General features: G+C 38.6%; 1 protein-coding gene across 12 annotated transcripts in view; it reads right to left on the bottom strand.

Annotated features, from left to right (window-relative positions):
* The window catches only part of SULF2 (sulfatase 2), a 164,223-nt gene that overhangs the window by 20,958 nt on the left and 126,726 nt on the right, over positions 1–16,539 (bottom strand). For all 12 annotated transcript variants that reach the window (XM_074843452.1, XM_074843448.1, XM_074843454.1 and 9 more), the window contains 5 exons: positions 14,322–14,472; positions 12,287–12,462; positions 9,104–9,232; positions 8,109–8,165; positions 7,283–7,412 (listed from right to left, as the gene is read on the bottom strand). In XM_074843452.1, coding sequence (XP_074699553.1) covers positions 7,283–7,412; positions 8,109–8,165; positions 9,104–9,232; positions 12,287–12,462; positions 14,322–14,472 — 643 coding nt within the window. The remainder of the gene's footprint in view (positions 1–7,282; positions 7,413–8,108; positions 8,166–9,103; positions 9,233–12,286; positions 12,463–14,321; positions 14,473–16,539) is intronic.

The following is a 16,539-nucleotide window of genomic DNA, read 5'->3' as shown; positions in this document are numbered from 1 at the left end:
CCCTGGAAGCAACTAAAATATTTTATAAGAGGTAATCAGCTAAATAATTAAATCCCTACATGAAGAACTCCAGAGTGCCCCAGAGATACTTTGGCTCACAGGTACAAATGATAACCATCCAGCAGCAAAACATAATTACATATAAATAGTGGATTAACTCAACCAGTCAAGAAAACAAAGTGCCCTTAGTTCATCACTTGCCCCAAAGTTTTCAGGTCTTTTCTCCATTAGGCCAAAAGACGTGTTCCTAATTCAAGTTCTATAGGTCATAACATCTCACAAGAGCTAAGTTCTGAAAGGGAGGGCAGTTTAACACAAATTAAATGTAAGTGAAAACCCAGACTCCCCCACAACCTTCACTCTAGCTCATATCAAAACTCCAGAGGAAGACCGTTTCTTTCCTCCTGCAAAGCCTTGCAGAACAGCTACTGAAGCCATCAGATAAATGGCTTTTGCAATATGTCCTGAAGTCCATCAAGCTCACATTGTGCAAAACTTCCCAGACACCTCATTTAATCATTAAAGCTGTTCCAGCTGGAGATTTCCCACCATCTTGAGGCAGGCCAAGCTAGCTGCTGTGCTTGTGCTTTCTGCCACCTACTGTGCTGGGCTTGTTCTAACACTTCTACTCCAGCCTCTACCCTACCTCCCACTGCACAACACATGCTGCTCAGTTTTTGTGTGCAAAGCAGAAGAGTCTGGCCTTTAGTTAACAGAGAAATTAGTGCTACTGAACAGAAATCTTGTTCAAAGGTACACTGCAAAGGCAAAAAAAAGACAGTTTGTAGCATATATTCTCCCCTCCATCCCAAACTACCTGCTATATGTATCAACAAGAGTAAATGAGGACTTCGGTATCTACGAAACATGAATCTTAACAGCAGCAGTTGCAGACTGAACAGATGCCCTGTCTCCCTCCAGTAACACCATTCACCTTGAACATGCAAATGACCCCTTGGCAGAAAAAGACATGTATTTTTCTGTGTGTCAAAAACCCATTATTTCCTTCACAACCCCCGTCACCATGAAGTGGTTTTTGCATTATTGTGCATCAATGTCTTCTTACCGCTACAGCAATCACAGATGTTAATTCAAAGTCATTATTTGAGGCCCCAATCAGAAATAAATAGCCATGACCTTCCCTGTAGGATTTTTTCCTACAATTCACTAATTTCTCTCAGTGAATCTCTCTCAACTGACATTGTTTTCTTTGGGGGAAAAGGGCTGATCACACAAGCCTTGCTAAGAAAAGATTCCAGTTGAAACATTCAGCTTTCAGAGCTGAGCCCTAAATCATCATGCTGTGTCTCATCAGCTCCTCTTTTTGTTAAGCGAGAGAGATTCCATTCCCTTTTACAGAGAAGTGAAAAGTGAAACTGCCTGATCAGTTAGCTGCCAGCAAGGCTCCCTCCCTAACAGTTTTAGGAATATAGGCTCTAGGAATCAAAGTTTTTGCAGGATAATAAAGTCCTCTGTCCCTGCCAGCAACCTGACAAAAACAGCAATATCTGTCTTTTTTAGTTTATGCAGATGCTTTCTGAACCCCATCCTTGCTGTCACATTGGATGGTAAGCTAGAAGCAAACTGCTTTAATGGCTAGAAATATTGTAAATTCCAGTCTAAATTGATTTATGAGTAGTCAGGATACTTTTTTTTTTTGTATGAAACAGTACAGTTACAGTTTAGTTAGTATGAAACAGCTGAAATTACAGTTTAGTTAGCTCTTCTCCTTTGCTGCGGTTTGCTCCTGGTGTTATTTTTTTATTGGGCTAACGAGGACAAACCAGCAAAATCCAGAGACACACAAGCCGCTTCTCTACAAGAGGCAGTTCTACTGCTTTTGTTGGCAGCTTGTCCTACTGCTCAGATGTTACAGGTTTTAGGAAATAGTCAACTTGAATCTCCCATTGTCTCATACACATTACTACTTCTCTGTTCTTGTTGACTGAAAATAATTGGCTCATGTCTTCTGTATAACATCTCTTAGATTCATGCAGATTCCTCTCTCCTCAGCTATTTTTTGGACTGAATATGCCCCGTTCCTTAGCTCTTCCCAACAGGTATTATGTTCCTAATCTTTTAACGTTTTTGTTGGTTTTTTTTCCCTGCCTCTGTCACCTTCTTCCAATTCATCCAGTGGCAATGGATGAGTCTGATTTATTTCATGTCATCGGTATATAAATAGCACTGCCCAGTCTTCATTCCAACTGGACATTATTTCATTACACTGACTCATGATTTTTGGAGATTTGGACCTCTGGGCTCTCAGCTCCGCTTCAGTTGCCACACACTACATCACTCAAACCTTAAAATTATAAGATGGATGAACAATTTACTGACAGAAAATTTGGAGGACTTTTTAATGCCACACACTGTAGCTGTGAGGCAGGTGGGACATCAACTAGCATGCAAATAAAAATTAGGTATTCAGCTAAATTTAAGATTAAAATTATGTAATTCATTTATTATTAATATAATTGGATTGTGGTATCAAATGGTCCCAGCTGCTGTGTTAGGTACTGCAGAAGCTAAGGAGTGCAGCATAAGCAGAAATTACATTAGTGGTGGAAGAAAAAACCAACAACAGCGAGTTGATTTGTCTGAGGTCCCACATCGAGTGCATAAAAGTTCTGAGGCTGAAGCCAGTCTACTGACCTCCATCTTGTTGTCTTTTGAACTCCACTGCTACTCATATCAGGATATTTGAAAAATTTGGGTTTTTTATTAAATGTTGGTATTGATTTTGGCAAGCTACTTGCAACAACCACTACTGTAATGACAAGGAGTTTAAAAATCTCAGTTAACGAGAAATGCAAATTTCTTGGTTTTGTGAAGCAACAAGCAAAAAAACCCATAAGTAAAATAGCCTCTGGTAATCATTATGGGCTATTTCTGGCTAAAGGAGGAAAACAGTTTTGTTAATTATAATTCCTGATAAGGAATACAATCGTTGAATAACAACCTTAATAAATCATCATGATTTTAATTTTCATGGTTTGTTGCCTCCTAATTTTATCAGTTTGAGGGCTGATAAAATTTTTAATGTATGAAGTTATCAGCAAGTCAGTTCTTGTTGCAATCACAGATTAAGAACCGGATCCTGAAAGTTGCTGAGCACGTGCAACTTGCACTGGAATTCAGGAACTCCAAAGATCCGCCTAAAGAGCTATTAACATTATCTGGACTCTAGCTGGCTTGATATGCTTCACTTATCAACAGAACCTAAATTCTTTAGTAACCTCAGGATATCTCTGCTAGGTACAAAAGAACCGGACAACCGCAAAAGATACACAGACCAAAAACTTTCTTCCCAGTTTTTAAAGAAATTCCTCACAAAACCTGACTTCGTTTCCTAGGTCTGGCTAACAGTGCCCTCAGGAAAAGGAGAAAATATAAGTAATATTTTCTGCTGCTCCACCCTTGGCACTAAGCAATAGCTAATGATTATGGTGGCAGGAAGATGATCTAGAGGTACTGCTTATGAACTGCTGTAGGAAAGCACACATGGACCAGAACAGTTTTTCATCAGTGCTGTGCCATGCTATGTCAGAGAACTGGGGAGACCAGCTGAGTAAGTGACATGCTTTTACTTATGGTATCTTCATGCTGGTTACAAAGGAGAATATTCCTTCATGATCCTGGTACGGCACAAAGCAATCAGAGGAAAGACTGCGTATCAAACCTTTCATTTGCAGAACATCTTAAGGAAACAAAGTGCAAATTTTTGTATTTTGAATGTTCCCCTATGAAAACTGTCCTATAAAATGATATTTTTAATGCTATTTAAAGGCAAATTCTACTTGTATCAGATTTGCACATAAATATAGCTTTGAAAATAAAAAAGGATTTGAAAAAGAAATAACGTGAATTCAGACAACTATTTTTCTTCACGAGTTAGCAATATTATTGTACTATGCCAGGTTCTGCTAAAAACAAACTTGTTAAAAAGTGGTTTCTTTCCCCATGTACAGCATAGCTCCCTATAGCAATCAGCAGTGCTGCAGGTATTGCATGTTTAACAAACGTGCGCAAAGTTGGCAAATGACTTGGAGGGAGATCTTGTGCAGCTGTTGTTATGATACCGTGGAGTTGCTGGGAATACTCTACAGAGCAATGCTGATATCATAATTGGCTTCCACAAAAGCACATTAATGCAGGCCGCCAGATAAAAGTGGGTCAGCTTCCACTTACCAGCCAGTTTAGAATGAAAGGCCAAACTACACTGAAGAGAAAAAATTTGTGTGGAAGCCATTAGGTACTAGGATAAATGTTTTTTATTTCATGTGGGAAGAAAGAGCTCATCTCTTTTAAATCCTTGAATATAAATGCTGAGCTGCTCTTTCATCTGAGCCTACAGTCACCCTTTGTTGGATGCAAATAACTAACACAGACCAAACCCCACTAACTGAAAAAGAAAACATGGCAACACACAGATTCACATTGCACTCAGAAGAATTTACATATATTAGTGTTGCCAAAAAATCCCACATAATGGACTCTGAAACAAGGCTTTAAACAGCATGAATAGCCTCATCTCCATGATCCTGGTGCTCTCTTATCAAAACGATTATAGGTCAAGGAGGGTGACAGAGATTTCCAAAGGAAGAACATTTTGTGGCGATAGAACTGTATTCAGAAACTTGCGTGCTCACAAAGCAGAATTTCAAATTCTCCATCTCACATTCAAAGCTTTCTTTACCTCTCCTTTACTCTAAGCTCTGTCCTTGCCTCTTCTCATTCACTCCCCTTCTGAGTCTTTGTCCTCCATTTGCACTTCTCATCTCCTGCTCACACTTCAGATTCCCTGGCACTGCTCAGACTTCTCTGTGCATGGAATAGCAGGTCCCCAAAACTTAAGTCAAAAGAAAGAGTCCAAATGACTTCAGCAGGCTTTCACCTAATTCTGACCCAGATGTCTCTCTTCATCTTTGCCTCAGGATGTGAAAATGCACCTTTTGCACTGAACACTCCAGATATGTTAAATGCACAATAATAAATTGTCCTGCAGGATCAGGAGAGATCTGCTAAATAACCACTGCATCTGTATACCATAAACTCCCCCAAGGCAGTGGTATGTTATTCATTTGGGCTCATTCTACTTACTATGCAGAGCTGTGAACATCACCAGCAAACAGACAACCCCATTTGTCATTTGAGAAGTTAGTCTTGCTTCACTTTGAAAAGACATTTGGGTGCACCCATATTTAGACACAATTTATCCTCAAATAAGCACATTCATCTCCCACTATTCCTGCTGTCTAGACAGACTACCAAGACATATTCTCTAGAGCAGGGGTTAGATGGATTGAGATTCCCTTGAGAGCCCTTCCCAGACTCTAATTGACTTGATTGTTAGGCAATTTTTCCTGATGTCCAACTTAAATTTCTTTTTTGCTCAATTTCATCCTATCACTTCCAATTACGTCTGACTGAACTGCTCAAAACAATTCTTCTCCTCTCTGTCTCCTGACAATGAGGACGCAGCACACGCATCTCTTATTAGTACACCTTCACTTTGGAATTTATTGGCAATTCTGTGTATGGAGTTGACATTTTATGTCCACTTGTTTCAGATGTCAAAGATATTTTATTATCCATGGAAGAAAACATAAGCCTGTGTATGTGTGTAGACAACACAGGGTCTTCCCCCTTTCTTCCATAACTGAGACGTGGTAATTAGAGTAAGAAAGTCTGAATGTAGCTAAGTTACCTTATGCAAAGAGACAGCTTCAGTGACAACATGGACTTGGAAAGTCTCTCTTTCCCTCTGTTCTTACAATAATGTTCAAAATAATTGGGAAGATGAAGACAAAAGGAAGAAGTTGAAACTTGTCTCAAAGGAAAAATACTGATGGAAAAAGAAAAGCTGCATTTCCCCACACTATTTACTGGATGATGTTGTAGCAGAAACAATGACTTTTCCCCCAGTTTCTCAAAGAACATTGCAAATTCAAAAAACAATGGCTTGCTCCCACCCATCTAAAATTTCAGCTGTAGACATCTGATGACAATAAACTACTACACAAAATACTTCAAGTTCAGTATTTTTAGGAAGAACAAGATGTTATAATCTCTTTGTATACTAAATCTGACAAAGAGGAATAGAGCATCTGGAAAATGCTTATACATATAAATTGGATCCAAACACCTAAGGAACAATGGACTTACTTCACAGGTGCACTGAACTACATGATCAGTAGAGCCAGAAGCAGGGAGTCTGGCCTTCGACAGTAGAAAATGAACTACTGTAGCCTTAAGTAGCCCACTGCTGACTATAGCTTTGGTAGGTCTGCAAGAACGGTTATATTCACAGACTGACTTACCCTGACAGCCCTCTGAGCTGCCAGGATACGAGGCAATGCCAGTCTAATAACACACACATTAGCACGTGGACCCAGATACCCTCACCCCTTTGTCCCCATGTCCACGGGCAGAATGTGTTAGTCCTTGGAAGGGGGCACTCTGACCAGTACCTGGATGAGAAAGCAATTGCACAGAGTCAGTTTTGCCGTGTTTCCAGAGGATGAAAATTCCCCCAAGAGTGGAGAAATCTCCCCAGGAGTGGAGCTGCAGGAGGTATCTTTGCTCTGTCTTTGCACTGCTCTGGTAAATCTGCAAAACCTCCTGTGCCAAGACCATGTATTGATACTACTGTAAATTTTTTTTCCTGAATTTCTTCTACATAACTTGGATCTAAAGTGAACATATTTTCAGATGTGCCCAGAACAGTTATGTAACAGCAAGAGAAATGACACACAAAGAGCTTTGTGCCCATATACACACAGACTGCCTGCAGTCATAACTGCATGTGTATTTTCACAGTATATTTTTGTTGAGGAGGGATATATTGAGTTCACAGAATGTTAGTTTTCCATTATTATATGTAATTCCAAATAATAACAACAAAATGAGTTAAATTAAGAATTCAAAGCAAAGCAAGCTACATGTATTTGGAGGAGGCCAATCTGTTAGGTTCACTGTAGCTTCCCCATCACTCTTGAATCCCAAACCACGTTCTATTTGGGCAATAAATGTTAAAACAGCCTAAGCAGTTCTCTTAACAGTAGTCAGGAATCAATACAGAGGCACTCGAATCAGCGATTTCCTGACTGACAGTCAATCTCATAAATGCTGTAATATGGTTTTGAACAAAGGCCACAGAATGAGCCATTTGATTTATAAGCTGGCATTGACGACAAGGTGAAGGACAATGTCACGGTTATGGTGTTAAGCTTAGCCCAACTACAACTACTTACTTTCAGTCAGGGGTACAACGCCCTACCTGGCCAAGTTGTTCACAAGCTGTTTGATACTCAGCTCGCTGACAGAGGTCTTTCACACGCTGGTATTTGGGTAGAAAGTTTTCTTCTTGGGCATCTACCTTCTCATTCTCTCTCTTATGCAGCAGTTTGCTGGAAAAAAATAAAATTGTTTTTGCATTAATTCCAAGATATACATACAGTTTGCAGACAAGGCTCAGGAGTGGGTTATCTGCCAAGTCCACAGCATCACATGGTGGCCAAAACTTAATAATCCAGTAGAAACTAGCACTTATCATCTCTGGTAACATACAAATTACTCATATCACGCTCTCAGGGACTGTACAAAAACACAAACCACACTGTCTCGTTTTTGCATGTCTGATTGACAGGCAGTTACAACAGTCGATATAAAGAGACCATATCCCCCCCTTACTCTGCAGCACTGCACTTCACAAACCCTTCAGGCACCGTGTTACGTATTAAGGCAGAGGCACAGAGGGAATGGCCAGCAGATGAACACCCAGAGAGGAAATGTTGTTCATACTCCCATGATACATGCAGGAGGGTCAGGGGGCAGCAGCTGAAAGAAAAACGAGATGCCTTTCCACCTCTCAATTCAAGTAAAACTCCCCTTCCCCCACCCCAACAGCACATTTATGCAGGCTGTAGGCAAGGCCATACATTCCCTCCTATCACACAATCACTGCCATTAGGCATACTGCAGCCCTGTCCCTGCTGGCACAGCTAAATGGCTTTAGGTCTGAGGCAGAGCTGCTGCTTTGCCTTTAGCTATTCAGTATCCTTCTATTTAAAAAGACTGGGCTTTGTGATTAACGCTTTCCTTACCCTCTTTCCACTAGGAATGAGTCTCTCCACACCTTCATCTTTTTCTTTAAATGGAACCTAGGAGGAAACAAGGAGAAGAAGCAGCAATTCCCACAAAACCAGTGATCAACTCATGCCCCAGTTTTCTCTCCCACATCTCAATTCAGATAAGAAACTCTACAGAGAACTGCACAAGGGGACATCCAGCTTTACGAAGCAGGCACATATGCCTCTCCAGTGCAAATCATGAACAAACACAGGACAGATTTGTTCTCACAGGGACAAAATCCACAACAGATTCACACAGTACAACTATTTCAACATAAGCATGTTTAAGACACAGGGGATTAACTGAATTGTTCTTGATCACAAGGGATCGCAAATTAAATCAGGATTTCCTGACTCCAGCGTGGGCTCTAACCTGCACACTACCCACAAAGTATCCTATTCTAAAGCAGCTGCTCCTTTCTCCCTCTCCCTCCACCCAACTACTTATAAAGCAAATCTTCCCTTTTTCTGCTGATTTTCTCTAGCAAACATCCAGCCTAATTCTCTTCCTCAGTTGTTCTCCAATGAAACTATTGATGGAATGTGTCAAATAATAACTGTGTAATCCTGAGTGGTAGCCTGTCTTAATATTATAGTCTGATACACAACCAACCCTTTCAACTCAATTATTCTACAATTTATTCAATATGAAATGCTTTGCTACAAATGATGACGCAGAGACATTTAATATCATATAGCCAAGCCCTCTCACTGCTACAGATTACATTTAGTATATCCAGATGCCATATATGCCATACAGCTAGTATATGAACCTGACAAAATGAAGATAAGTAATGGAAGTCAGTCACATGTTGCCAAATAGGTTTTTAGATTTTCTAGTGAATGATGTACTCATGTAGATGGTAATTTTATTATATTTTCCTTTAAATTAGCAGCATGTTGCTGAATAGTTGCTCAGTCTTCTGTACAAACACATGCATGTTTCCACACACATTTCTATTTCTTACCTATTCACTGGTCTCTCAGAATCCAGAAGCTTTAGAATGGATTTACCATCCATATCAGATGGAATATCCAGTCCAGCAATATCTAGAATTGTAGGTGCCAGATCAATATTCAGCACAATGTGAGGATTCCTGAAAAAAAATATATGATAACCTGGTTTAAAGTCTATGCAATGTTACCAAGCAGCTCCAGCTCTTCCACAGAGACCAGGCATCTAAAAAGGGTTATTTTGTGACATCTGCAAAGAAGAAAAGAGGACACCATCCAATTCCCTTCCATGGAGGGAATTAAAATGTAAAATATAGGTTAAGTTGCATAACCTCAGGAATGACTAATATGAAGATTTAAAGCTTTAGCACAGAGCATTTTTGAGAAAGCAAAGTAGTTCATAAGGCAAAGTTAGTTAATTATTGCAAAAGAGGGTTCAAAATTCTTTCAAAACATGAGAAAGCATTGGAAAAACTCCTTGGGTGTCTTACAGAATCACAGTGTCTGCCAAATATGCTGATGACTTTATTAAAAAGTAGATTTGGCAGGTAGCACATGCTTTATCTGTTTCAAAATATGGTATAGAAATAAGTACCTCAGCTCACATCACAGCAAGCATGTTCTGAAGAGAACATGAGGAGAAGTATATTGCTAAGTAAAGAACTAAAAGTTGCTGTTAATGTAGAGTGTGAGACAGAAAAAGAAAAGGGATCAGGAAAGAAAAAGTAGAGAGGAAATAGTTATGGAGAAAAAAAAAGGAGAAAATAAAAGCATATCTTTAACTGAAATAATATCTCTTCCCAAGTGCACAGTTATCCATTCTGCAAACACTTAACCAAGCCCTGTTATGTAGTAGAGTATGGCATACGCTCCTCAGCCACCACAGTTAACATGACAATATCTGAACTCAAACTGGCCTCAAATTCGGTTAAAACACTGTCATCAACTCTGAGTAGTATAGACAGCTCCTATACCCAAATCCCTTGCACTGCCACAGCTAACTATGAGCTAGTTCATGGATCAGAGCATCCAGTTGCACAGCCCAGCACTCAGTAGCTAACAGAATGCCCAAATTTCTAACCGTGTGACTTGGTTTTACTACGGGTCTGGTTTTGCAGAAGTGTTTTCAGTTTATGTCGAACCTTACAAACTTAATTCAAACATGTCTATGACAGTGTTGTGTAATTACTCACAATATTACATGTATACATACTGTTTATCAGCTGTGTACTATTTCTTTTCCTTATTTAAAAAAAATAAAAAATGAAGGCAGGCATTCAATTTCTTTAAAGCGGGGAAAAAAAAAAGTGAGCATACTGGTATACAGACAGTCTTCTACACTGCACTGAAGATAAAGAAACACCGTGCTATGATTTGCAGGCACAAAGGAAGGATGGGACCAGATGGGCTGCTATACATGTCAGTGCAGAATTCTAGCTCAAAATACAGGACAGAAGAAAGCTGCTAAATTCACACTAATTAATGAGACACCACTTAAAAATTACTACATTTTTGAGCGAGCGAGCAAACAGGCACTGACAAGAGCATGGATGATGAATTAAATTGATGTACCTAATTTGATTTTAATTACTAATAATTGTGGTGTAGCATATTTGGTAATAGAAATGAAGGCTTAGTAATGACTTGCTATAGTGACTGCTATTAAATCTTCGTTGGTATCAAAAGGGAGCCATGACAATTACTCTGCAGGAAAAACATAAGGTTCACGCAAAACACAGATGATTGATATTTAAAGAAAATCAGGCTGAAAGGGAGGATCAATTTATTATCTGATATATTCCCCCTCCAAGGTATTTTATCCTGTTCTTCCCATTTGTTGTACTGTGATGGGCTCTGTTCTGTCAGACTCTGTCGGGCTGACTCCTCTAATTTTAACAGAAATATTTTTTCATCTTCAGAAGCCACCGAAAAGTAAAATTCACTGGGAAGGTTTCACAAGCTTTTTTGTATGTCTGGGTGAAAAGATCCTTGAACTAGAGCAGACATGAGGTGGCTGGTCTCTAGCACTGCATGTTGTAGAAAAACTAACTCTGTCCACTTGGGGCATATTAGCATTGCCTCTCCAGTAAGACCAAAACCAGCAGTCGAAGGGAAAGAGCATGTTCTTAGAAAACTATTCCAGCTCACTTGAAACTCTGTGCTGCTGCAGACAAACTTCTTTCAGTGCTGAGGTAATATGTTTAATTCCACCTGAGGAATGAATCCCTCCTCTGCTCTTTAGAGAAGTAACATTGTTTATTTCACATGTGTAACTGCTGTAAAAATTAGACACACAGTGCAGTGTCTACAGAAGTTAACATTTTTGTGCCTACTGATAATGTGCATCAGTGAATTTAACCAGTAAACGGAATGAGATTTTTTTATAACTATTTGCCACTGTATTACATACTAGATCTGTTCCTCTACAGTAAAGAAAAAAATTGTATGGAAGACTCTGTGTGTGTTAATTATGCTAAAACATGCACACTGATATAAATAAAAGGCAGCAAATTATGGCACTCTGTCCAAAATCATTACTTAAGTGCAAATATTTGCTATTGAAATAATTGCTTAGAAAGTGTATTTACATAATTTCTTAGCTGATCAAAGCTACCATTTTAATTAACAGTCATATTCTGCATGCTTGCGTGCATCTGACAAACAGCCCTAACCATGTAATCTCAAAGGATGAACCAAAAAGAATCTTTTGTGGATGATAATATATGAACTATTATGTACATTCTTCCTCATAAACTGAAACAAGTGACTCTGCTTTAATGTTCAGCAATAATTATCTACTGTGGCAGTGAACATTACACAATATATTTTTTTACCTTGAAAATGTCAGTTATGTGTATTATTTGCACCCCTCAAAAGGAGGCAAATTAGCATTTCCTAGATTAGATGTATTTCAAAGTGGCTTTTTCAACTACATCCACAAAATGTAGTGGCTTGTGCTGCACACCTACACAAGCAAAAAAGCAACGGCATAAAACTTTGATTGTTATACCAGCATGTTATCAGTTCTGCTTTCTGAGTAGACGTATTTTTCTGCCGAAGATGAGCAGGAAGTCAGTCAGGATGGACAGAACTTTGTGTCTCCGTTTGGATGTCAAGTCAATACAACTAGAGATGTGAACATAAAGGATTTTTCTGGTCACTAGATACACATACACACACAGAGGCCAAGAACTTACAAGGACCCAGCCTCCACATTTGGACCTCGGACGTAGAAAGGAACTCTGATATCAAACTCATATGGCATGGACTTTCCTTTCACCAGCCCAAACTGACCAATATGATAACCATGGTCCGCTGTGTATATTATATATGTATTGTCCAGTTCACCTGTTTCAACCAATGTATTGTATATCTGAAAAAAAGCAAAACAAAATATGAAATTCACTGAGTAGTACTATAGGTAGAATATTGGATACAGTTTTTTGCCAATGTGTAGTATACTAACAAATAACAACAGTTCAGAACAGCACTGAGTTATCACAATGAACCATTCTCAATAATCCATAACCACGTAATAGTTTTACTGACTGAATATTGTGACTATTACAAGGCAGACTTCTGCTTCCTGTTTTAAGGTAAACACATTAGCATGCCACATTTTCAGAAGTGTTTGAGTTCAGTATTTTTCATGAGAGCTGTCAAGATAGTACTAAATACATAACAGAGTATGTAACAGATAAAAGTTTAAAGATGATACACGTTATTTTTAAGTTTTCTCTCCACCTTTATCTTTTTCCTGCAGCAAACAATTTTAATAAAATGACAGCATTTTGAATCTCACACTTATTTAAGCAACACTCAACAAACTTGCCTTCAGACAAACGAGTCCCCACTAGGCAGAGTATTTGCAAAATCTCCTCCAGATAAATACCACTCAGTCATACTCTCACTAGCTGGAGAACTAACATGGAGAATTAAGAGGAGTTTTAACTTTGTGGTTGCTTCTATAGATTTAAATGAGAATCTTTATGTGAAATGTACCAACTTGAGCACCAGAGATCAATTTTTATGTGACGTTTTCACTTGCAAAGGTACGAACGTGGTGGGGCACCACCGAAGCAGTGCCTTACACACATCCAGAACACATCAGCACAGAAGAAAACAAACTCGGCTCTTGGTTTACCGTCGTTGTTCTAGTTTGCGGGGCTTTCTGGGGTTTTTTTGGGTTGATTTTTTTTTGGTTTGTTGCTTTAGATTTTGAAAGACTATTAGATGCATATAATTTAGTAAAAAAGATCAGGTTAACTTGGCGATTACAACTAAAAAAACACCCAAACGATTTTGCCTGCAGTGAATCACCCAAAATGAAACCACTTTACTAAGTAGAAAATCAAAACAGTGTAGTAAAATAGCCGATCTCCCTAATGCTGGTATCTGATCCATCTAAACAGGTTCATTAATATGAAGTAGAGATCATACTTGCCTGAATCAGTAATTATAAGACATTACTAACAAGTTGATGCAGTGCCATCCAGATAATCTCATCTCTGCCTTACAGTACTCCTCTTATTTTTATGTTCTACCTTTAGAATGTCAAAAGATAAGCAGTAAATTGCAACACCTTTAAATCTGCCTTCCTACAACTAGAAACCCATTCTTTTTTAGAATAGCTTTTAAGTAACTCAGATGTTTCTGTTCAAGACACCCAGCTTGCACTAAGAGATTTCATTGTTACGTAATGCAGACTCAATTAAAAAAAAATTAAATCTACCTATACATTTATTTACTTCTAACATTTAACATCCTGGGCCTTGTTTACCATGGGATTATTCCAGTCAGGACTCCTGTAGCATCACTTTTTGCTGTTGCTGTTTCTCTTCTCTCAGAAACTCACAGGATCAAAATAGGCCCACAGTTACGTAGTTATTTCCAATAGGTTATAGGATGACTTTTCACTATCAGATGATACATTTTTAGAATTTATGATATACATTTTTTCAGGTGATCCCTCCCTCCTCCCCTTAACCAGTAGAAACAAATCAGATCGCTTACACCACCCAACTCATGGTACCTGTCTTTAGGAGAGAAGGATCCTTACACATTGAATAGAGAAACAAAATCCTCAGAGGTGAAAGGACTACGCACTCTTAAAAAAACTGATGCAGTCCTCCTCCTCCTTCCTTCCCCTTTATCTTCATATACAGCACAGCTTGGAGCTTAACTCAAGAAACAAGCATCTGTTTAGCCAAAAAAAGTGACAACTAATCTTACCATCTCCATAGACTCGTCCACAGACATGAGTGTTTGAAGGCGCTTTCTCTGTAGCATGTTGGTGAATTCCATGTGTATAGGTTTCATGGGACCCGTATACCTCATTATCCAGTGCTTGTCTGGGTTTGGAGCATAGTTATAACTGGGAGTGCTAAGGAACAGAGAGAAAACCAGAATGTTTTAGCAGTGTAGAAAAAAGCCACAGTAATGTATACCAATGACTTCTATTTGATCAACACTATAGGACTTACTCTCTGAGGTACACAAGAAAATATTAGATTTACTTTGGAAAAGTCTTACACTTTTGTGTTCTATATGAAAGATGGGAGAATGAAAACAACTCTGCGGGGAATAAAAGCTATTAAAAGAGCAAATATACACTGTTTTTGTAGTGTCTTCAGATTAACATGAATACATTTCAAGGCCAAGAAACTAGCCTCAGAAGTCTAACTCTGCAAGTATGACCTGGATGAAGCATGTAACTATAGAGTTCCTACTCATGTAATCGCTCTGCTTTCATTCTGCCTGCATTAGCACCAAGTAATATGGCTTCTGCAAGCTGTTTAACAGTAACTATAGAACTTGCTGAAATGGTACTACTATGTTCTTTAACACTTTTTTTAAATTCAACATGACTGACTACTTGAATACTTTCACACCTATGTGCACCCTACCCAGTGGTATCAAATCGCATGTGAGCTCATGGCAAGCAGAAGCAGATACATAGCCCAATTTTCAAGACCTGCCAAGAAAGGCAGGGGTGAGGGGAATTAGGGTTGTATTTTGCTGACACTTTCCAGCCACCAACTCCTTTGTCATCATCAGAAACTTTAATTGAAGTCCCTGCAAAATCCCAAGTGCGGGATTCAATGTCCTCCTGGAATCTCACTGCCTCTCCAAGTTCTCATGATCTTGGGACACCATTGAAGCAATGAGGAGAAATACCACTGATTGACCATAATTTCATGTTGTTGGCAGTTCCAGAGATTGCTTTTCTGTGGATCATCATATTGCTTTAGATTAGCTGGATCTAAATGAAAGATTTATTTTGATATATCGTTACTATGATGTGACTCTGAATAACTCACTAGACTATATTATAGCTTACATTTGCAAGAAATATTACTTTTACCTACTACATCTATTCCTAAAAAGTTTATTATTTAACATTGAGAACCACCTTTGTCAATTTCTTCATACCCCTCATACAGATCACTTGCAGAGTCTAAAATATTAAAAATTACTTTTCCTAAGAGATTTGTTGAGGCTTCCTTTTTTCATTCGAAGCAATAAACTCAGTCTACACAAGTGTGCAAGCTGAGAGGGTGACACAGTAACACAGGAAAAAGTAGCAGATAATCAGTTATTTTCTTCTTCCCAACACACAATTTCCCGATAAATTCAGCTCCTATTTGGCACGTATCTACTGTTAGTTTTGTGTATGCAACAGAGCAGCAGGGTAAGTTATTAAGATAAACAATAGTAATATAAGTTGAAATTTCTCCTCAAAATATTGTGTATCTAATGCATCTTCAAATATGACAGGTAGTCTTCAGAGTTTTAATATAAATATGAAATTAATAATCTGACAGTGGAATGTTTTATGCCGAAAGCCTCTGTTAGATGCTATCTGAAAAATGTGCGTAGGTGGCAAATGGAGGCTTCTTCATATAGGGAGGAAAGGGCTGGTGTTTATTCTCTCTGTATTGTTAATAGCCTCTTGAATTTCAGAACGTTATTGTGGCTGAAATAATGACATTGCTCCTTTGAAAATGCTGACAGTTATGGAAACTGTTGCTATGTGATGCCCAGAATGAATCAAAAATGCTTGGCAAACTCCTTTTCAGCTTACTTTGTGATTTCCTGGCTGATTTGAAACCTCCCACTGTTTAATCCAACCAAAGCCCATGATTTTCTTTGATTACTACAAATGTAACCCTCTTACACTTAACAGATTTGTCTGTCTTATGGGAAAAATACACAAATACAACATTCCTAGAAGTTGGTTAAGATAACCTCTTCAAATGTATCGAGAAGGTAAGTCCTAGTCTGATTGCATTTGACCTTGGAAAAGATGGGTGGTAAAATGTACCCTCTATAGAAATAACATTTCTAATCACTGTTAAAACTGCCCAGCTGCTGCATTCTCTGCAGCTATCGGTATAGGCAGTACAAAAAGAAAACTAGCCATGTAGCCTAGGGATTTGCTATGTGAATG

Source organism: Strix aluco, chromosome 17, assembly GCF_031877795.1.
Source record: "Strix aluco isolate bStrAlu1 chromosome 17, bStrAlu1.hap1, whole genome shotgun sequence".
Lineage (NCBI taxonomy): Eukaryota > Metazoa > Chordata > Aves > Strigiformes > Strigidae > Strix > Strix aluco.
Note: the sequence above shows the minus strand (reverse complement) of the source record. Positions and strands in the feature narration are given on the sequence as shown.